This window comes from Anser cygnoides, chromosome 5, assembly GCF_040182565.1.
Source record: "Anser cygnoides isolate HZ-2024a breed goose chromosome 5, Taihu_goose_T2T_genome, whole genome shotgun sequence".
NCBI lineage: Eukaryota > Metazoa > Chordata > Aves > Anseriformes > Anatidae > Anser > Anser cygnoides.
In genome coordinates, this window is record NC_089877.1 from 29,138,229 (window position 1) to 29,160,352 (window position 22,124).

General features: G+C 41.4%; 1 protein-coding gene across 13 annotated transcripts in view; it reads left to right on the forward strand.

The window, feature by feature from the left end:
• RAD51B (RAD51 paralog B) overlaps positions 1 to 22,124 on the forward strand; it is a 422,492-nt gene that overhangs the window by 273,336 nt on the left and 127,032 nt on the right. For 2 of the 13 annotated variants that reach the window (XR_010832047.1, XR_010832050.1), the window contains one exon: positions 371 to 463. The exons of 8 other annotated variants lie outside the window; for them this stretch is intronic. Coding sequence is in view for 1 of the 5 variants with exons in the window: in XM_066998575.1 (XP_066854676.1) it covers positions 371 to 396 (26 nt within the window). In the remaining 4 variants the exon portion in view is untranslated. Of the gene's footprint in view, positions 1 to 370; positions 464 to 22,124 lie in introns of those variants that run through there. 3 more of the 13 variants (XR_007163702.2, XR_007163703.2, XM_066998575.1) reach the window with 3 other exon arrangements.

A 22,124-nucleotide genomic window follows, 5' to 3' on the forward strand; every position in this document is an offset into this window, starting at 1 on the left:
GAACTGGCCTCTGTCTCCTGGTGAGGGGATTCATGTAGCGAAAGGAAAGGGGAAAAGGGGGGTAAAGGAAGAGGATCTCCATGTGGTTTTAATTCATTTTGATTCTTTTCCTGAAGCTAATTTACCCAACAAAAAGGCTCTGTAGTGGGCAGCCAGCTTTTTAGAAGTTTGGCTTTCACTGATAAACAACTCAATTCCTGTTCTGAAGGTCTGAGATAGCTCAGACCTGTGTGTAATCAACAGAGGTTTAATGTGGATGTTTTGGTACAGGGTATTTCAATTACATATTAGAGTTCTTTCATCATCTGTCAGATTGTATCCCGAAGACTCTCGGATAATTGATCTAACTCCTCCATTCATTCCTCCCCAGAAACAGACAGTGAATTGTCTCATTGAAGAATCGGATCAGCAGAGAGATGGGTCTGTCTCGCCACAAGTACTTCCCCGGCGTTGTCAGAAGGCGGTACTTGGCTTGTTCTGGGCATAGGAGACTTTGCCACCGTAGTGGAAACTCTGTTTTCTGCTAAAGGGGAAATACTAGAATGTTCTATTCATCCCCTTTGCTATTAAATCTTTTTTATTGCATTCTTTGCCCCATTGGTGTGCGGGTAGTCCTCTAGCAACATACAAGAAATTATGTCTTTGCCCTAAAAAAGCCAGACGGTGGGTGGGGAAGTGAAGCAAACAGTAAATCATTAGCTGGAAATGACTTGAGTGATTGTTAGGCACAGACAGTCTTTGGTTACAGTTTGCATGTACATAGTGACGATAACTTGTAATCTAAGCAAAGCTAAAAGGCAATGGGGAGATTAATGGTGGGCTGGAGGAGGGAGTGGAACCAGGCCTTGAGAGGGAGGGTTAGCTGAGGCAGGATCTGTGGGTGTATGGTTTTACAGTACTTCAAGCCCATGTGCAAATACGTGTTACGCTAAATGAGTGTATGTGGGACATCTATTGCTGGCTGGCTAATGAACCACAACCATCAGCAGCAGTTGTTCGCTGCTCTTTTAAATGTGGCCTACGAATGAGTAATATCAGAGGAAATACAGTTTTAAGGCTGTGGTCAGAAGATACCTGACTTCAGCTGCTAATTGTTACCCAGTTTTGTGTAATAGTGGACAAATGATTTTCTCATGTCCTGTTTTTAATCGTCTTTTCTAATTTACAGAGATTGAGATGTTCAGCAACATATGTAGCATGCTCTATTTCTACGTTGTTAAAGGCCATACATACATATGTAGATAATCCAGGTATTGCCCAGTTATCTGGAAAGCCTTGGATTGCCTTCTCTGGGCACAGTTTTCCAAAGTGAAATTTTGCATTTTCTTGGCTTTCCTGCTTTAAGAATCAAAGTTTTAAATACTCACATAATACTTTACAGTTTGCTTGACTTAAATAATTTCTCACATCAGTAACAGCTCATCTGGAGACTAGGTTGAGCAGGACCTAGGTTATCTCACGGGATTCTCGTGTAGTCCTTCCTCCTCCTGACCACATGCTGTACCTCCCCTCAGGACCCACTAAGGTGCTCTGTAAGCAAAGCAGAGATGCTACAGAGCTTTGGGGAGTTAGACTGTTTTTTAAGGATAAGTCAAGGATAAATCAATGATGTGCCAGTGCTGTGAAACTATTTAATATGAAAGTGAACTACTGGAAATCGTCTTAGCAGTTCCTGCCTGTATTTTTTATTGCCAAAACTTGAGGCATGATATGGCTGAAAAGAAATGACCCAAAGCCTTTTGGATACTGTGAGGTTCTTCCACTTTCTCTTAGGCCTTCCTCAAACACACTTATAAACAAACTGGCCTACTGTCCTTTTAAGTTACTTTGTTTTGTTCTTTTGCTTTTATTCTAATAGTCAGTAAGTCTTATTTGTCTAATGCTTAGTCAGATTGCTTCCTCTTGTCTCTCCAAAGAGCATTAGATACTGAGGACTCCAACAGAGGTAGTTAAAGGTCTATTCAGAAACAACTGGAAGTAATTAGCCATCTAGAACTTGGCCAGTAATAAGGTGTGGTTAAAGGATGAGCTGAAATCCTATCCATCTGCTTAATGGGGTTCAGAGTTTTATTTTAAGGGTTAAGATTACCTATCAGTAATTTGAGAGAATAAACCCATTTTGGATGGTTTTCTTTAAGAAGAAACCTGTTATTGGTATTCTTTAAAAAAAAAAAAATGCAACTTGATGCTTTTAGTGTTCTACTTGCTTTGAGTGACAGCTAACAAAATACCAAAGAAATAACTACAGTAGTTTAATGTAGTAAAAAAGGGTCTATTTAACATTGGTTTACAGTCAGACACATTAGGATCTTCGTATGTTGAAAGGGATACCATACTCATCCTCACCTCAACTCTCCTAGGCAATTGGTTGGGGTTCATCAGTTCTGCTCCTCCCAGAGCAGAGCTGCCGTGTTCTTTGCATTAATCTCCACATTTGGGGCATCTGTTCCCGTGATTCCCTTTGTCTTGTGAGGTCCAGACCCTGCTCAGCCTGTGCTTTTTTTGCAGTCTTTTGTTTTTAGCAATTGTTAAACAAAGAGGTATTTAACTGTTGCCTTATTTAGCTTGAAAGGAAGTGTAGTGTGAGATCTACTAGTTTCAATAGGTTTTAACCCAGCCCATATTGAAAAGCCACAGTCTCTTTATTCCATTGATTCAAAGCTGAAGAAACCACGTTTGTTCAAACAAAAACCTCTGGGGAGAAGGATGGGTTCAGACAGTCATTTCAAGGCATCAAGCTATGATGGGGAAGTTATTTTTGAGAAACCTGTTTTAGTGCGATTGCAAAGTCAGACAACTTACTATATTGCTTACTCTGGGGTCACAATGTTAAAGTTGTCTTCACAACCATAAAGCTAGAAAGATGCTTTTGAAGAAGAGATATTTGACAGTACAATATTCCATGAAAAAAGTTTTACCTTGATATTCTACTCTCAACCAATTTGATCCTTCTCTATCACACAAAATGGGACAGCAGTAAGGTCTTGATCCTGGAGGTTCCCAGGGATGTGACCCAGCAGATGGGATGTGTTACCTCTGAGTACCTGCACTAGGCTAAGTTCTAGTTACCCTTGCACTATTAAGGGCCTGCAACACCTTTGCTGATATTTTACCCGTAGAGAGGAAAAAGGTCACGATCTTCCAGTTTTCACCTACAAGAAAATGTCGAGAGAGACATCCTGCTTTCGTGTTCTTCTCGTGGTCTTTAGCTGGCTGCACAAGAGCGTGTGCAGTCTCACACGCAGCTCAGTGCCCTTGTGCAAATTTGCCTTTATGTGAGTCAGAGTGAGCTCCATTCCTCTGGTCGGGTGGCTGTTAACAGAACAGGAAGCAGGGCCTGTTGGGAGGATTTATTTTAAGAATCTGTTGTACAATTTTGGTTCCTTTCGGCTGCAGTGTTTGTTGTCGGCATATGGCTGTTCTCCTGGGGATGCTCTGAGTGAGCTGCACGGCTGTCATTGTTTCTCATTTGCCTTGCTGTGTTTCAAACTTACGTGTGGTTTCAGAGCGCTCTGCTGATCTACCAGGTCAAGCTCCTTGGGTGCTGATTCTCATGTGGTAACCATCACTACTTCACCCCAGCCGCCGTCGAACTTATTTGACTTTATTTAAAACTATTCCTGCTACTATACCAGTTTTTTTACCATGAAACATCTGTTCTTCAGGGAGCTTCTGCATGTACAATGCTTTGGGGAAACAATGTACAACACTTTAGGAAAAAGGTTTGTGAATAAAAGGCAGAATACTGCAGAGGGACATTCTGTAATATGACATGGGTGGTTTTGTTTTGTTTTGTTTTTGTGTGTGTGTGTTGTTTTGTTCAGAATTACCATTAGGAGGACCTTTTGTAGTCATTGCAATACTTTGTATGCTGCATAATTTTTTCTGAAGTGAGATGGTGTTATTATATAGAAGGCTTCAAGCAGTGAAGTTGCCCTTAGCATAGGAGTTTTGCTGCTGGTCTCTCGTAGCTCTTGGGGAATAGGCCATGAGTTGTTCTTTATCACCACTGTCTGGTGGGTGAACAATGCATTTTGGGTTATTTCTGTTATCCTCATGCAAAATGGTGGATAAAGAATGAAGTTACTGGCTTCAGTCATCAGCCATTTTTAAGAAAACTAAGATGGCTTACTCTGGTGCATTTTCCAGGAGTTGGACACATCATTCATTGCTCTCAAGACTTTCACGGTGGGCAGCACCTGTGGGCCTTCCATACCCACAGGCTTCCAAACAATATAGGCTTCTTAGCATGGTTCAAATTCACTTATACTCTCTGTCTTCTTGCAATACCTTCCACAAGAGTTTCCTTATATTATCAGGTTATTTGTTTCTTGTCCTTAATTACTACCTCTAAAAAATCATATTGTTTGGAGAGAAACAGGCCCATCAATAAAGGCAGAAATTGAAGGACAGTTGGCTGTGTTAGAGCTCTGAGAATCCAGAAGTGCTGTTTTTCTGAGTGTACTTAGCATTTTGCTTTGATGCTGTGGATCCTGTACAGTGAAGGGTGAATACAAAAGTAGAATATTGGTACTAGCCCAAAATTTCAGATGTTTATCATGTGATAGCTGAATTTCACATACCTGCAAAGCTGGGCTTGGGAGTCTACAAGAAAAGTTTTCTTTCAAGATTTTTGCTTTGATTTGGGTTGGATCTATACAGAAAATGTCTTGTGGCATATTATTTAAATTTTCACAGCTTTTTTCACCATCAGGAGATAAAGTTCCTGAAGTTCTGAGCCAGCAGAAGGAGGTGAAATAAGGTGGAATATGATCGTGTAGACAATTCCACACATGTTCAGATGTTTAGTGTTCAGATTTTGCCAAGTTTGAATAAATGTTTGGGCTGGCTCTGATGTCATCCAGAGTGATTCATCTGCTTCTTACCGTCTCCCAAGTGGGTGAATCACGTATATCTCCAAGACACACTATCAACATACACAGACAGAGATGCACTAGAAAACTCACTGTCCTGAAATCAAACCCTTTCCCTGTGAGTGACAACTAGCAGATACGTGGACAAGTACTTTCCTGGTTTTCTGCATAGTCCACCTTTGATTCCCTCTACCTAGAGAAAAGGTGAGGCGCAGAGGAGACCAAGCTAGCCTGTCAGAAGTGTTTCTTTCCTGATATCAAGCGCCAGAGTTAGGAAGATTATTTTCTCCTTCCTCCCAAGTCCCCTGGCTCTTCTTTTTTTTTTTTTCTTTCCTTGGCAGTATCCATTGGAGGAGACAGTCCTGTTTTGGACAAAACCTTGTTTCATTTCCCTTCCACCCCCTCTTTCTTTTTTTGTCCTAGACGAGAAAAGTGCATCATTTGAGGAATAAAAATCAAGTTTCTATTTCTACATCTGCTTTTCTCCCCGGGCTTTTATCTGTTGACTTGACTGATTTGCAGCCCTTCCTTCCCCCCTTGCTGTTAACTAATGGACTTTGGTACTAAGCCAGCCTTTCAGTGCACACCACCATGCCAACGAGAGTGTGTGCAGCTATTCTGTCTGCTTCGGAAGGCTACAGATGCGGCCAGACCTAGAACAATTCCCGTATTGATCCCGTGCTTGTCAGTTAATCCGTCATAAGGCATGGGAATCCTAGCCCCTTCCACATCTGCTTGCATAACTGCAGGGGGAAAACCAATTCTCTGAAGCTCTCACCAGGAAACAAGAAAGCAAAGAGAAATGGGAGCTTGCTGGGAGAGAGGGCTGCAAAGCTGCTGGGCCGGCGGGCCGTGAGATCGCCTACCTGCTCCACCCTTTCCCCCCCTCTCCTTTTCATCCTCCTGCAGGTCAGCAGGATCAGGTTTATGTTAGCGAACCATGAAGCTTATCAAATAAATGCTGCAGCAGCAGGTGTTTGGCTGTCTCCACAGGCCAAGTCTAACAAGGTTGATATTGTGTCTGTGGCCAAAGTAATGCAGTAATTACTTTTCTGGGCTTGGAACCCCCTAGAGGTTTCTGGGAACCAGTTAGAAAAACAAACCTTACTAAGAGCAGGGGATTTTTAAAAAGAACAGTAGTTCTGCCTGTGCCAGAGGAGAGGACAGGCTCTCTGAGCGCAGTGCCCGCTTTTCCTTTAGCTCGCCTCACGCCGCTGGGGCCGGGGCAGAGGCCGCGTGCTCGAGGGTGGCTGCTTGCCTCTGGGCGGGCACCTCACTTTGGCCCGAAGTGCCATGTGGGATGGCAGCTGCTTTCTGTAAGGACCTGAATGTGGTGCAGCAAGAACAAACCCCAGTTAGGGGGCCCTTTGGTGCTTGCAATTCCAGTGATATAATTCAATTTGACTTACAAATTAGGAGTTATACAGCATAGCTTTCCCACTGCTGTGTGTTTGTTGCTTTTGAGCATTTCTCTCCCAAGTTATGAGTGCAGAAACTGAGGTTCTGACAGCGATGCAGCCCAATTTCACTGAAGGATGAATGTGATTGCAGAGCACAGCTCTGCTGTGCTGTACCCGTTCGTCTCAGGTAATCTGTCCCAGGCCAAGGAGGGGAAAGTTAAAACAGGGCCACACAGCGGTGCCATTTTGAGGCAGCAGTCTTCATCATTACTTTTGAGAGGATATTGTTCCTTTAGGCTAAAGCTTTTTCTGTGAAGCTGATTACTGCAAATGTTAATGCTGGAGTGGAACAGCAAGAGTCCATTCAGGACTGAGGTGTATGGCAAGGTCAGAAAGAGGCTGAGGCATGTTAGGATTGGTGTTGTGGTGGCAGAGCTGTGTATGAGAACCTCACACATGACTTATCAGTGTTCACCTGAGTGTAACCAGACATGAACCAGAATGTATTTGCTATTAATATTACAGCAGTGATTTTTTTTTTTAACTTTTGTAATTAGAAGAATGTGCCAGCTTGTGCGTGTGTGTGTGTTCTGGCAGGGGAACGATGCAAGTGCTTACAGTTTCCATATGAAAGCGAGAGCATGCCTTTTCTAGGCCCCAAACAGTTACAAAAGTACCTCATAAAGCTCAAGAAATAATGGCAAAGAAGGAAACAAGTGGCAGCAGATTAGGCCAAGATATTTTATGTACTGTGATATTTTGTGTAGTCATCTGGAAAGAAACAGAAGAGACCTTTTGAAGATCATTGATTGGAAACAATCTTTATTACTGATCAAGTTCATCTTTGTCAAAAGGATGGTTATTTAAATATTAGGCATCATTTACTCCCTGGCACGAAACTGATTCAAAGACTTGACCTGATGTATCAGCTGCTAAATGGCGCATTAGATTAGATAAGGGAGTTGGAATGTATTTGATGTTAATATTACATCCCTACATACCATCCAAAATCTCTCTTCATTTATCGTCTAATGAAATATATTACCCCAGTATAGGATGTCATCTGTGTGCTCTGTAGAGTCTTCTGAAGGATGGGGATTGGCTTGGATATTGCTTTTGCTTTTACTGCATTTTTTTTTCCCAATAGAAAAAAAAAATGCTATTGGCTATAAAGAAATGAAAACACATTGAAGTTTTCAGGAATTGGTAATGGACAACAGAGTTCTCACCTAATAAGTGTGCATTTAAATCTGGGCTATATCAGAAAGAAGAAACTAGTGTGAAGAGAAATAATTTCTTTCCATTCTTTAATGCAACAGATTATTTCTGGCCTTTTAATATAGAAATTAACAACATGAATGGCGTTACATGAACCCCTGCAAAGACTCTCTTCTTAAATAAAATAGCTAATATTGTCATTTTTCATTGGATTCCCAAAACAGGGTAATGGTGTGATCTACTTGGTAGGATGAGAAAAGTAAGGAATTTGCTTTAGTGCATTTATCACTTAAATCATTCTTTTTTTCCTTGACTAGGAAGTTCTATTCCTCTGTGGCCCAGGCTCATCAACTTTTTTTTTTTTTTTCTGCCCATTTCTGTTCATGGTCAAAACAGTTAAAATCTTCAGAATTCTTCTTAAGCCCTTAATACACCATGTGATTTCTGACCGCACTAGAACTCAGATCTCATTGTAACATATATGACAAGGAGAAGTGAGGAGAAGTGATTAACATTTTAGATATGCTGTAGCTTTTCATAGTATTTTGTAAGCCTGTGATGAATATCAGTAGTTGTTGTTGATCACTTACTAACATAGTATGTGCATATATTTTGTATTTGGGAGCCAATACTGATGTGACTGTGAAGTATGCAGAGAGGTTGCCTAACCAGAGGTTTTGTTCTGGTCAGTATTGCGTATAAAGCTTTTAAGTACAATTCGAACATTCAGTGTTGCTTGAATGGCTTGTCATATCCCTCCCAAATGCTTTTGCATTCCCAGCATGGACAAATTTGTTTTAGTGACCTGCTTTCAATTAAAAAATGATGAAATGGGCCCTTGACATGTTTATCATGAACTGTTTTCAAGTGCTCATATATTCCGAAAAGTAAATCTGAGGCAATAGTTGGAGGCGCTTACTAAAACATGCAGATACAAACTCTTAGAATAAGAATTCACTGGGGAGTCTGTCTTGAACAACTGCTTGTGCAGAATAGCTTCTTGTCATCCTCAAGACAACTGGTTACCACTGTGATTTAATATCTCTGGAGATGGTGAGACAATCTTTAGGAAACGTATTCCGCAGAAAATTACTTAGTACTAATAAATTAGTCTGATTAACCTTGGGAATGCATACGAAACTATTCAGTGCTTACCGTGAATGGTGTGAGACTCAGTATAACTTTGAGTTCCTGTATTTAAAAGACTCAAATAAAATTTCAGAAAGTTCTAGATGGAACGGTGAAAGTTTCCCTATTGACTTTTTTGAGTCTGAACTGTCTTATAAATTGATCGTGCTATTCATGCTAAATACCTAGGAATTTTGACATCTATTATACAGACAATATATGAAGTCTGTAGTATTAGTAGGAAGCCCAGTGTATCTGGAAAACGTATAATCCAGTGTTCCTTGTTAAACTATTGAGTCTGTCTGTTTTCCTCTCCTTCTGAAGTTGTCGTGCTCAAAACTCTCACTTCAGTCTGTTTTTCTTTGGGTATCTTTTCTGTGCTAGTTTTTAAGGAAGTGGCAAGAATATTAAAATATATCTATCAATCTGTATGTATATGTGTATATTTTAGATATATATGCATTAGTAAGACTTAAATAAATAAAATTTTCCTTATGCTTTTTAGAATGATGGTCTTAGGCCACTGGTAAGATTCCTGTTTCCCAGTCCTTTAATACATTGTAAGTTTAATCGAGGTGTATCAAGGTATACCCTTGGCTAGGGGAGGGTACTTGGGAAAACAAAGGGTAGGAATGTCAGAGACATGAGGTTTTTTAGTATGTTTCCATTAAACCATATAGAAAGAAAGCAAATGCAAAAGAAGGCTAAAGGAAAGTGAAGAACATAAGGGGAAAAAAATAAAATGACAGTACCCAAACTGAAAGGCCATCAAGGATAGAGAATCTTCTGAGGAACTCTGAAGGGTGGGGAATGGAAAACTGGAATTAGGAGGGGACCTGAAAAAGTCAGGCCTAAAGCTTTGTCCATGCTGCCAAAAAAATCTATTTTGCTCAATTTTGGCTAAGCAAGATAAACATTTTTTCTGGCATGTGTAGGTAGTGGCCCAAATTTGTTTGTTACAAGTGGGTTGAAAAAAATCTTCCAAAAATGCTTTTGCCTCGTCTAGTGAATTGTGCTAACTCATATTTTTACTTTGAGTTAAACAAATTTGGCCCCACAGAGACAGGCCAAACACCAAGGCAGATCAGACACAGTTGGATTTCACAGCTGTTTTTAAATTCTGTGGTTTTAGCTCTGTGGATGCGGCTTAACTGCAACATCCCGTCAGAGCTCACAGGGAAGGAGCACCCCAAGGTAGCATTCTCCAACTGTGCCAAACTTCAGGAACAGCCTACAAAGAGAGATTCAGCTCTTAAAAATCTCGATGTCTGTAGCGTAAAATCATTACAAAAATGCCCACAGCAGGCTGTGTAATACACACACACACCAAAAAAGGAAAAAAAAAAAAAAAGACACAGTTAATCTGAGAGTACTTGTTCTACAATGTGTTGTGTGTTTCACTCCATTTTGTACAACTGCAGTGGGGCTGGGTCCTAGGGTAGGTCAAAAATCTGCTTGGAAAGGTGGCAGAGGGGAAAAAAGTGGCTGAATGTTGCCTTTGCCTTTGGTTTAATGACAGTTTGGTACTTGCTTAGAGTTGGCCTAAGTAGTGTTTGTTGCCTGGTGCATGCCACCAAGGAGCTCTCCTGCTGGGTGAGGCCTAGCAAGTGCAGACGTTTGACTGGGGCCTCGTAAGGCCATAGTCAGGTTTCACTACTGCTGATCTCACAACTTATGGTCACCAGCAGATGGCCAACTGAAGGCCAACTTCTGCATTAGTTCTGGTGCTCATCTAACCCCACAGGGCATCGACTAAAGGAAGTCAGAAGTCTGTACAGACCTGTACTTTGTGGTTGGTTGACTACATCTACAAATTCTGCTGCACTTGGCATGCTGAGAAGTCCTCTCTCTGGATTTCAGGCAGTCTAATAACATCTACAGGAACTCTCTTCTCTACTCAGTCATCTATTTTCACTCATTTTCTGTGACCTCACAGATGTTTGAGGACCCCTACCTTTTTCAGACTTGGCTGAAAGCAATCAATGGCTGAAAAGGTTATATAGACTGGGATACAGAATGTGATTGCAAAAGTGTTGTCTGTGTAGAAAACCAGACTACAAAAGAACATGATAAACAGCATTAGGGGGAAGGCGACACAGCTGTATTATTTGACTCTGCTGACTGCAAACATGATTTTAGCATTTCTTCTTTCAAGCAGTGCCTTAAAGTCCTACTTGCTTCTATTCAACAGGATGTCACAACTTGAACCTGTTTGTTTTAGTTGAGCTGACAAAAGACTGGACTTATAAATGGAGATCTAACTCTCTTTATCTCAGTTCCAGTGCATGCAGAAGAGCTCATAAGGACCTGTTAAACTGATTCTGGCCATTAGAAATGTGATATATGTCCCTGGTCCTTAGCTGACAGTGCCCCACGGGACATAGGGCATTATTTTTGGATAGCTAGCTAAAGGCATCTTCGTCTTATTTACCACTGTTTTCTCTGGCTTGACTCCATTGATATATAATTGGAGGAACAACGAAGAATTGAGATACTGAGCCTGATTTTTCTGACAGACAGACTACCTACAGAACTTTGTGCTGTTGTTGGTTGTTTGGTAATAACATCTGGGACCCCTGTTCAGTATCCAGAGCCCCACAATGTAAGGCGCTGCTTACACGCAAAGAATAAAAAGATGTCCCATGCCCTTTCTGACTTCACATGTGGTTTATGGTTCGTCCAGCAACTCAGTATGTCAAACAACACCAAAACTCATGGCCAACAAAATCATAAACCATTTGAAAACAAACTCAGCTTAAAGAGACCACATGAATCACCGTGTAAATGTTGTTCAGTTGTACACTGGAAACACTCCTGACTTCTGATTGGCATGTTGATGAATTCCTACAACCGACATCATGTGACAAAAGGGCTAACCCAATATCCAGTGTTTCCTAAGTGGTCATAAATGGGATCACACTTCTTTATGAGCTCTCAGAAAGGGAAAATAGATTTTAAATTGCAGTATTGGCAAATAGAAAGGGCAGAAGGGGAAAACCAAGAACATCTCTAGTTACAATAAGTGCCCAAAACCATAGAATGAATACCAGTGCTTTATGAAAGAGTGCTGCAAACAATTTGAGCAGTCCATTTTTCTTACAGAATTTTCTAGCCATAAGCCATTCACTGTAGTTGAACAGTGACCACCAGTCCTTGCCAGCCAAAGAGAAAAAGGGGGAAAAAAACCTTTGTGCTTAAGTTGTTGTGGTCCTTTCCGGGCTTGCAGGAGTTTTGCAAATCAGTGTTCACAATCATTCAGTCATTCATTCTGTATTCAGCAGTGTCCTTGACCATACCCCCTGCCAGTAACAGGACCTTTAAGTCCAAGAGAGGAGAGAAACAACTTTTTTTTTTTTAACCAACTAGCAGAGGATGTGCTGAGCCAAAATAGAAATAGCAAGGTCAGGTCAGGGCAAGGCCCTGCATTTCATTAGCCAGGCCTGGCTAGGAGTGATTAAATATGTACAAGAGGCTTTGAATAGATCCAGGGAGGGAGGATGATATTGTGGAATACAGAAAAATCATTCTTTGGTGCTGTCAACTGACTAAATACAGGATGGTACTTAATTAGAGAGATAAAAGGAATTTATTTTAATTATTTTAATTTTGTAGAAGAGAGAGATTTTATTTTATTTTTCTGCTGAGTGTTTTGTAAGAGAGGGAGAAGAGGATCTGGTCAAAAAGCCTGGCTTAACAGAATCCAGACAGCCTCGAGGTACATGTTGACCTAGCCTGCAGTTCTCATGAATGCAACTTGATCGAGACCCAGTAAAAAGAACAAAATTACACTGGCAATGGAATCAAGGCCCTGTTAAATTTTGGAGGTGCTCCGGGTAGAAACCGATGACCTTCTGAGCACATTGGACTGCCTGTTTCATTAGACATGTTAGAAAGAATTTGAAAAGAATGGAGCTTTGAAGCAGAATAAAGTACTGTGTCAAGTGGTGCTTTGGCTGCCCAGCTTGAATTTGCTATTGGGATTGCCTGACTTAACTGACATTTTATAGCTGTATTGTAATTCTTGTATGACAATTGCATTGTTGCATAGGCACCTAGGCACTGAATGCACACTGTTTGCAGTCCTTTTCCATAGAAACTAGCTGCCCAGCTGGTAGAAATGACAATGCATTTACGTTTGTCCAGAGCACTAACAATAATGTCTTTGCAGAACTTCCAAGGGCTCTTTTCTTAAACCAGGTGTAGGAATTTGGATCTCAACTTTATACCTCTTCTGGGAGATGATTCCTCCAATGGCACGGCACTCCTTACTCTTGTGTTGGAAGGTCGGCTCAGAACCAGCTAGGAATTTCTGTATGCTCACTTTTGCATGAATCTAACTTAAAAACCGTGAAAGACTAAATGTAGTTATATTTAAGGAATTTCTTTGTCTGGACACCAGTGTATTCACAGACTGGTATAAAGATAACTGTATTTCAATCAGTATTTGTACACTGGTTCTCGTTAGCTAAATACTGCATTTTTCATCCTGGTCTGGTATATCTTAACTACACAAGAATTATTTTCTTGGTCAGTGCCAGATCTTCATTGCCCTGTTACAGTAAATAAAGCTTATAAAAAATCTTTTGGTCTTCTGAAACTTTTGACAGTGGAGCTGACATTATTGGTTTGATTTATATGTTTTCTTGCTTAGATGTCAGATTGACAGCCCTGGGAACAAAAATACTCAGATATTGCCCAAACACGCAGCATACTGCAAACTTTGCCAACCTTTCACAGCGATAGTATCTTGATCCTTGAGCGTGAGAGCATATCTAAGCCTTCAGAAGGCATTCAGTGCTGAACCCGATAGAGCCTAAGAAGTACTTTTTGTTAGATCTCATCATAATTCACGAAGGTAAACAATGACCGTGAGGTTCTTTTGTATAAAGCAATTGAACAGCCAGCCTGCCAGCAATAGCCTGGAGTTGGAATTAACAAGACCTACGTTTCAAGCTGTGGTAACTTTATCCTAAATGATTGCAGATCCTATTTTCAATCCCATGAATGAACACTTGCCCCTGGTTGTTATATCTAGGCCAGTTGTTCCACTACCAGTAACGATCGTCGGTTGTGGGCCTGGAAGTTTAGGTTGCACATTCTTGGGGATTTCTAAACTAGCACTAGTGTAAATTTAGTCTCTGAGGCTTGGTTAGAAGCAGTATTTGTCAATATATGGTTGCTGAATCAACATTGCTGTTACCATGTACCCATCACAGCAAGTTCTAACTGCTGACTGATTGTGAAACTTCTCGTTCTTTCTCTGACCCTTCCCACATCTGCTCCTCTTCTCCTTTAGAGGTTTTCCCTCTCCTGTTTCTCTAATACATTCCCTTCCCTTCATCTTCTCTCCATCCACTCCTTTTCCATTCTTTACTCCCTTCTTTTGTTAATTCCAGTCCTTTTGCCTGTCCCCATTCCTGTTTCTCTCTGCTTTCTCGCATTGCGTTTTTTCCTTCATCTGTCCCCAGTTTTTTCTCGTTTATTCATCTTTGCACTGCCTCCTATCTCCCTCTTCTCATTGGCACATGGAATAAACAGTGCAGCTACGATGAGACAGATGCTATTTACCAGCACTGTATTAAGCTATCCTGCATCATTCCTCTTTCTTGTCCTCATAGTTGCTTGTTACCAATTGCCTTAACGGTGACGTAATTAATATGCCCGATTTTATTTTTTTCCTTCCTTTTCATTAGAAAGAGAAGGAGGGGAGGAATAGGGATATACTTATTTGTCCTTTTCTCCTCCCCTGAAGCCAAGGCAGTTTGACTGTGGCTTTTTTTCTGCGCATAAGAAGGGGTAGAGGCCCTGCCTTGAAAAACTTGGCTTTTTCCTCCCTTGAGGTTTTCTTCCAGGCCCTTTTTTAAGTGAATGGAGAGGAGTGATTTTCTTGTATCGCCAGCATTCTTTTCTTTCCCTCCTCCCCTCGGCGCAGTCACGTCCCTAATTAATTGAATTCCCTACTAGACCTTTTGTGAGTCATTTCAATTACCCATTAGTGAAGCAGCCTGGGATTTCTGCTGTTTTCACTCATCTTCCTGGAATTTCTCTTCCCCTCCCTCCCCCCCTTCCCCTTTTAGTCACTCTGGTCTGTGAAAAGCATTAGATGGACTTCAGTGCCGAGTGCCTATATTGTTTGCAGGCCCAGCTGCATACTTCCACACTCTGCCTTGTGCGTCACAGCTATTCATCTTGTTTTGTACTTGGCTCTGCTGCAGATGCTGTAAATATGGTAATTTTAGATTCCCTGATTGGAAAGGGTTGCAGGGCGGGTCTAAGTGGTAGGAACACTGTTTGATTTACACTAGTTCATTCTAGTTTCACAGAGTTTGGGGTTTCAAGGATACAGCTGAAATAAAACATGTTTTTAAGGGCAGTTTCTTTTTTAGGGTTAGGAGATGGATAAATGCGAGGTTAGCTTTGCTACTTGCATGCAAAAGTGCTGCCTCAGAACCTCTAGGGAGGCTGTAAAGAAACAAAACGAGCAGGAGATATCACCTCAGATTATGTAGGATGCCTTTACACGTGAATTGCTGCAAAATGTTTATAGTCTGAAAACTGCAAAAATGAAACTGTGAAAGGAAATACGGAACTTGACAGAAATGCCATCAGTACTGAAGTACTGTAGACATATGGCAATCCCTGAAGGAAAGAATTAATGAGCTGCTTATTTCTACAAGATTTTGGAAATACTGGGTAGGACTGTACCAGATAACATACATTATATTTCTGAGGAATAGGATGCAACTTTGGGCAGTGATAAAGCCAGCTTGCAAAAATTATGATGGATGCAGTGACTGCCTGAAATTTGATGTCTGGAGAATCACATTTCTGTTCTGAAACTGAGTTTGTACAGCACATGAATCTTTCAGACTCAGGCTAATTCTGAAATAATACAGACATGCAAACAGCATCACCAGGAACCAGCATGCCGGAAACATGCCCCGCACATCCAATGTTACAAAAGTAATTCACAGTGCTCAAACTATTACGATGCTTTCATATTATCATGATACTCTGCCCTGAGAAATTAGAGTACTTCATGAGAGAAATGACTTTCGATAGTCAGGCTGTTGTGAGGAGGCTCCTTCTCATCGCTTCCCAGGGGGGTCTCATTTGTTGGACTGACAGGAAGTAAATTTATGAGGGTTCCCTGGGCATCGGTCTTTGTAGTTGGTTTATTTTTTTCCTATCTCTTTATCCAGTCAAAGGAGAGAGGAAGGTAACAGTGCGAAAATACTGCTTGTTACAGACACAATGTTTGTAAGAGACCTCGTCCAGCCTGGTCTTGAACACCTCCAGGGATGGGGCATCCACAGCTTCTCTGGGCGAGTACCATTTAATGAGGGCCTGTACCATTTTGTCTGAAGTACCAGGTCACGGCAGCACCTTTTTTAAGCGGTCTCTCATGTTACTCTGTTTCTTTGCACAGATACCATTGCTAGTGTCATGTTAGAAGTTTTCATGATTTGGCAGGCCTTACCCCTTTTTATTTTGTATGTATCTTCCGAAGTCTTCCATTGCAGAGTTAGCTGGGTGAGGGCTGCTACCCAGCTGTTGGCCTGCCGCACTGGCCTGACGGGCAGCAGTGTTTGAAGAGCTGTGGTCCTGCTGTCACTGCACCAGATGAGGCATCCAGTGTGTGCTGGCGGGTACTGACTGAATTACGTGAGCTCCAGGTGGCTTTCTGCATCTCTCTATAGGAACTCTTTCCTTTTCCTGAGAGTGCCCGGAGGGACAGAGAAGCACTACACTGAGAAAAGAAACCATTTTTCACAGCACAGGACTGCGTGCTGTGCCCCCAAAAGGCATGAGGGACACCCAGAAGAACAACTGGATGCCTCAGGGATGGCTGCACTGTCCTGGGGAGCCTCTCCTGATCACTTGATCACCTGGGCTAACTCTGCAGTACAGGCAGGACAACAGAGACTTTTTTTTTTTTTTTTTTTAATCTTAGACATTCTGGCTCTTGTAGCACTGGGAGCATATCACATACTCAATAGGTGAAAAACTTGTTAGCCCTTCCATGCCAAAATGCATCTGAATTTCATTTACCTTATGCAGGGCCTAAATTCTCCTCCTGTAATATTATTAGAGCTCTTTATATGGTATTTGCCGTTGCAGAATGCTGCTCGGCTCTTACAAAGTACTGCTGTTTTGCTGCAGAGCTGTTTGCATCCCAGTAGTGGTAAAAACCTGACACAAACTTAAATAATCTAGTTAGTTCAGTTGGTTAGTGAAGGGGCTACAGAAATTTAAGTTTATTTTACTCATAACTTCTCTTGGAGTTTTCACAGATATGTCTGTGCGTATAAATAAATCCACAGCTCCTGTAACATCCGTTCTGCTGTGGAACTATTTTGGACTTCCAGAGCTCCGGGCTGTGAAACTCCCTAGAGCTTTCTAGGTTCCCAATTACAGGTTACTTTCATTGCTATATCTCTTCTGAGAGAGCAGCAAGAAAAATGTTGATTGTGTTACATTTTCTCGAACAACTGAACAGTCACGGACTTTTCTGTTTTTAGTTCTGTTTTGATACACAAAAACCAGATTTAGAATACCATGCTGGCTGAATCTCTCTACACTTCAAAAAGCAGATGATAAAGATGATTTTAATTCCCCCTGTCTCAGGACTATCCAAGGGACTGGTTCAATCCCTGTACACATAACACATGCTAGTGGCTGACCTAGCATATGCCCATTTATAGCAGTTCGAGCAGCACCTTCTCCCTCCTCAGCAATGGATCACTGCTCACACTCCAGATGAGGTGCGCTGTTTGGACAGGGAGCAAAACGTGTAATCTGAGATTCACAGTGTGCCAAGTTAGTTTTCAAGGAGCTTTAATGGCTAGCAAATGTACTGCTAGCTAATACTTAGGTTATGGAAGCACACCCATAACAGGTGAACAGACAAATATCATCTGCCCTATATCTTCTCCATTGTGTGCTGGCTAATTGCTTGTTGGGTTTGAGGTGGAAGTGGTCCTTTGGGTGGGATTTGCCAGAAGAAAAGGAATGATACATGTGTGTCATCCCAAGAAGAATATTCAGCCATGTGGTTTGTAATTTATCTCTGCTCTGTACAAGTGGTTGGTCACTCCTCTGAGCTGTGGAGCTGAGGGCCGGGTGGCCCCAAGGTGTGTCAGTAAGTAGGGAGAGAAAAGAAAGGTAGGGTTAGTAACGGGTACGAAGGAGATCAAGGAGAAAAGAATGAATAAAAAGGGGGCATTCAGGGAAAGAAATGATGATGTAATGATGGGGAAGAGAAAATCTTGGTAACTGCATTATTTTTGGAAAAAGGAGAAGGGATCAGATTAGCATAATCGGAGAGATCAGGGATGAAGAGCTGGTTGACAAAGACCAAGCATTTAATCATGACTCTTTGGGTGATCTGTTGTTGGGTTTGAGATCAAATGAGGTTAGATATATTATTAATTTACGTAGGCCAATTCATGTAAAATACACACTCCCGAATATTTGCAAAGCAGGACTTAATACTGTGTAGCGCAGAGAATTCTCAACTCCTCCTGAACCTCCCTAACACCTTTCAGGATCTGCTCAAGACTTTATTCCCAAATTCATCTTGCTTGAATACCACCCTCAGCCCCACTGGCAGCTGCTCCCAGCTCTGAGTTGCTCAGTGCACATGGCAGCTTTCAGGGGTTCAAGCTTCATTCAGATGCCACTTGGAAGTAGTGTGGGATATACCTGCACAGGGTGAGCCCGTTGCCAACTGTTGTCCTTCCCCTACCTGTTGCCACATTGCCATTTAATGCATGAGAATGACATTGAAAAGTGTATCTTACCTGGTGTCCTAAACTGGGTTAGTATTTGAGCATGAGTTAGTACTGGAGCCAGTTAAATCCAGAATTTCCAAAGTCACAATTCTGTATCTATTTCTTCTATGGAACAGATGTCTAATCTAGTCCAGTCCCGCTGTTGGGTTGCAAATGGCAGGCTGCATTACGTGTATGAAACACAGCGTTACCATGCGGGGCATTTAACAGGGCATGCATTTTGCAAGGAGAAGGTGGGAAAGAGCTCCTGTGAGTTGACTCCCTTCCTCATCAATAAGTTGGAAACAAATTATTTCTTTACAAAATAAAGTATTGATCCTACCTTTTTTTAATATACATATATATATATATAAGCAGCTAGGTGGTGAAAGTATGGCCTAGTCATCCATTTTTTTCTGCAGTTTGTATTTGATTTTGCAAACTCTTGGTACTTGGAGTGGGTTAGATTGCATTCCCCTCTCTGTCTGTTATGTTGTGTGCTTAGAGGGGTCTGTGTGGGCCATCATGCGCGGCTCCCATGAGATCCCACATCTGGTAAAAGATGGAGTGTATGACCCCACTCACAGCCTCCTCCTTACCTCCAGCCTCCCCCCTCCCCATCATCTGAGAAGGTTAAACTAAAAGCAACATCTATAATGGCAAAGGTCCAAGTTTGAAATGTGGCCATTGTATGCGTTCAGTTCAAAAACAACATATCAAGGCGAGTGCAGCCCTTACAAGTAGCACCCCTGGGCCTTCTTTTATTCCAAAGCAGAGATATTTACCCAAGGAAAAGAGGGAAGTGACGGGGTAACAGAGTACACATGTTGTGAAAATATGCAGGCAGAGACTGAAGAAAAAATAACATTCTGCCACAAGTAGCTGCCTTGTTCCTCAACTTTTTTTTTTTCCTTCAGATTAGAACCAGCCATTTCTTGTGCTCTTTCAAGCACCTTCTGTGGTTTCCTGACAGCTGGCTGGAGAGGATTGAAATCTGGCCTGAAAAATGGGCTATGGGTCATGTTATTTTCAAGAGAAGAGAAGCAAAAATTCCCATAATGGTCAAAATTCATAGGTTTCAGCTTTGATTTTTACTTTTTTGTTTGTTTGTTTGCTTAGAAAATCGGTGGATATTTTAACATATAACTTTAGTTAAAGTAATTAATAAAGAGCAGCTAGAGAATCATCTCTTCCCTCAGATTGATTTATGATGGAAAGCAAGGTTTAGTGTGGAGTCACAGCCTGTGCTTTTGCGTGGGAGTGTGAGAGGAAGAGTGTTCAGATGCATAAAATAGTATGCTGCTTTTTTCTGGAAGTATTTTGTTGTGTTGTTTTTGTTTTTTTTCCTAATAATGTGATAACAATTCTCTTGTAAAAACCACTTCATTAACAGAAAGTGAAGCCTGCAGGCTGGTATTCTTGCTGCTGGCTCTCCTGAGCCTGAACTGACCGTACCAATACATTCCCAGCTTTACGTTCAAGCAAGCGCTTTCTGTTAGGAGCTATAAACCTTTCTTTTCTTCTGTTCTTTGGTGAACAAGTTCTTTTTCTCAAATAGTTTTCAAAGAGAATGCTTAGTTCACAGAAGTGCTAACTTACTTGACCTGCATTTTAGGGCAGGGGCTTCCTCTTGGGAACAGGGTGGACAACCCCGCAACCAAAGGGCACAGCCCAGAACAGTAGTGCTGTCAGCTGGGTTTAAGGAAAGAAAGCAGAAGCAGGGTGAGAGGTACAAGAAAAAAACCTCCGTAGGAGGCAGCAAGTAGGTAAATCCAGCTATCGTGCCCTGCTATACGGAAAGAGGCAAGTAGTCCAGCAGAAGTCCAACTGGCTGTACAGTGTGAGGAAAATACAAGTGTTGGTTTGACTTGTGAATGGACAAAGGAAAAAACAACCCCAGGCAGTGGCAGAGCACGCCTGGGACAGGTACAGCAGCACTGGGAGAAGAGGGACTCCATTCTTGGAGAGCTGGGGCCACACGACCTGAGCAGCAGTGCATGCTCTGCAGCAGCAGTGTGGGCGTGTGTTCCTCCAGGATGTCCTGGGAGCAGCTTTCTTCTCTTTGCTTTAATAACGTGTTAAAATCCTTCCTGTTGGAGGGCTGGATTGGAGAGTACTCTCTGCATGGCAGAGTCTGTCCACAACACTTCAAGAGACTCATTTAATGGCAGTTTTAACAAGGGTGGTGGGGATTTTTGTGTGTTTGTCGGTTGGTTGTGGTTGTTGCTTTTTTGATATGAACCAACATTCTTTAAGAACTGGAATAGAAACCCATTGCATTCAGTTCAGTGAATAGGGTGTTTTTTAATGGGTTAATCTGATAAAAATAATCACCCATTCTTAATCACAATTAATCACAATTATGTCTTTGAGAATGAGAATAAGCAGCACAGTCTAATGGGTAGAAGATGTTGATGGACACTAGGAACGCCTTAGTTCTCATGTCTGCTCAGCTTTGCACTTGTTGAGTGACTGGATAACATAAGTAAATGCTTTCAGCCAGTAGATAATTCTGAAATACTTCTTGAAAATGTGTGGGATATAGCATTTGGAGAGTTTGGAAAATGTCAATTTCCATATTTCTGCTAATTATTTGTGACAGTGTATCATACTCCATAGTGTAAAAGAGATTTGTTAAATTAACTGAGCAGATGAATGGGTCTCTTCAAGTCCCCTCATGTCCGTGCTACAAATGATAAAAGCCCATTAATAAAAGATGAAACCAATTCAGGCATTTCTCATCACGTCACTGAGTTGCACTGGTTTATGCGAAGCTGTGCCCTTCATTACTGGTTTGGCTTACTATATCCAATGTATTTATAAACAAAACTTATAAATACAAAATGTATAAGTGAGGTCTGCTCTCATAACCTGTCTATATTTTCAGTAGGGATTTCTGCTCCAGAGGTACAAACATCATTGTGAAATGATATGTTTTATAGTCTTCAGCTGTAGAATGAGCCCTTTCAGTGGTATGAAGTCTACTACATTCACACCAGAAAGTTGACTTGGCTCCTGGAAGTAGCATTGAGTGCCAAAACAGATTACTTCCACTCTATAACCAGTTTTCACCTGTTTTTGTGTACGAAGGCATTAATGAAAGAATTCTTCTTGGTATGGTTTAATGGTTAGAGGAAGGTAGTGCAATTCAAGGCTTTGCTAGGCAGCCACTCAGGTACAAAATGGGATTGTTCTGCAAACCACAGCAAACCTCTTAAACTGTCTGTAAAGTACTTTCCCAGTCAGAAAAATGGGTGCAAGAATATTACCACTTTGCAGGCTTTGTTACTTAGAAGCTGTTTGTAGAGACTTAATGCATTTTTTGTAATCACTAACTATTCTTGTAGTGTGAGGTTTTTTTTACAGTCTCTTTTTTTCTAGTTTTTGTATGATTGGCTACCGTAGCAATGTTTTTCATATGACATACTGTACTCGCTATTGTTTGAAATCGCCATTAGAACACTTGACAATAACGTTTTCTTTCCTAACTGGTTTGTATTTTTTCCAGCACTGATTTTTTTTTTCTTTCCTGTTTATCTCAAGTAGCTGGAGGAAAAGGACACATTGCGTCAAGGCTGATAGGACAAGAATCAGACCTACTGTATGTGCTGGTTGTATTCAAGGCTTACAAGCACTTCCTTTCTCCTCCCCCATAGCCAAAGCCAGCTCTGCTCCATTCTTTGGAGCAGGCAGGATATCGAGCTTCTACCCTTTGAAGTACTGGGAGACCA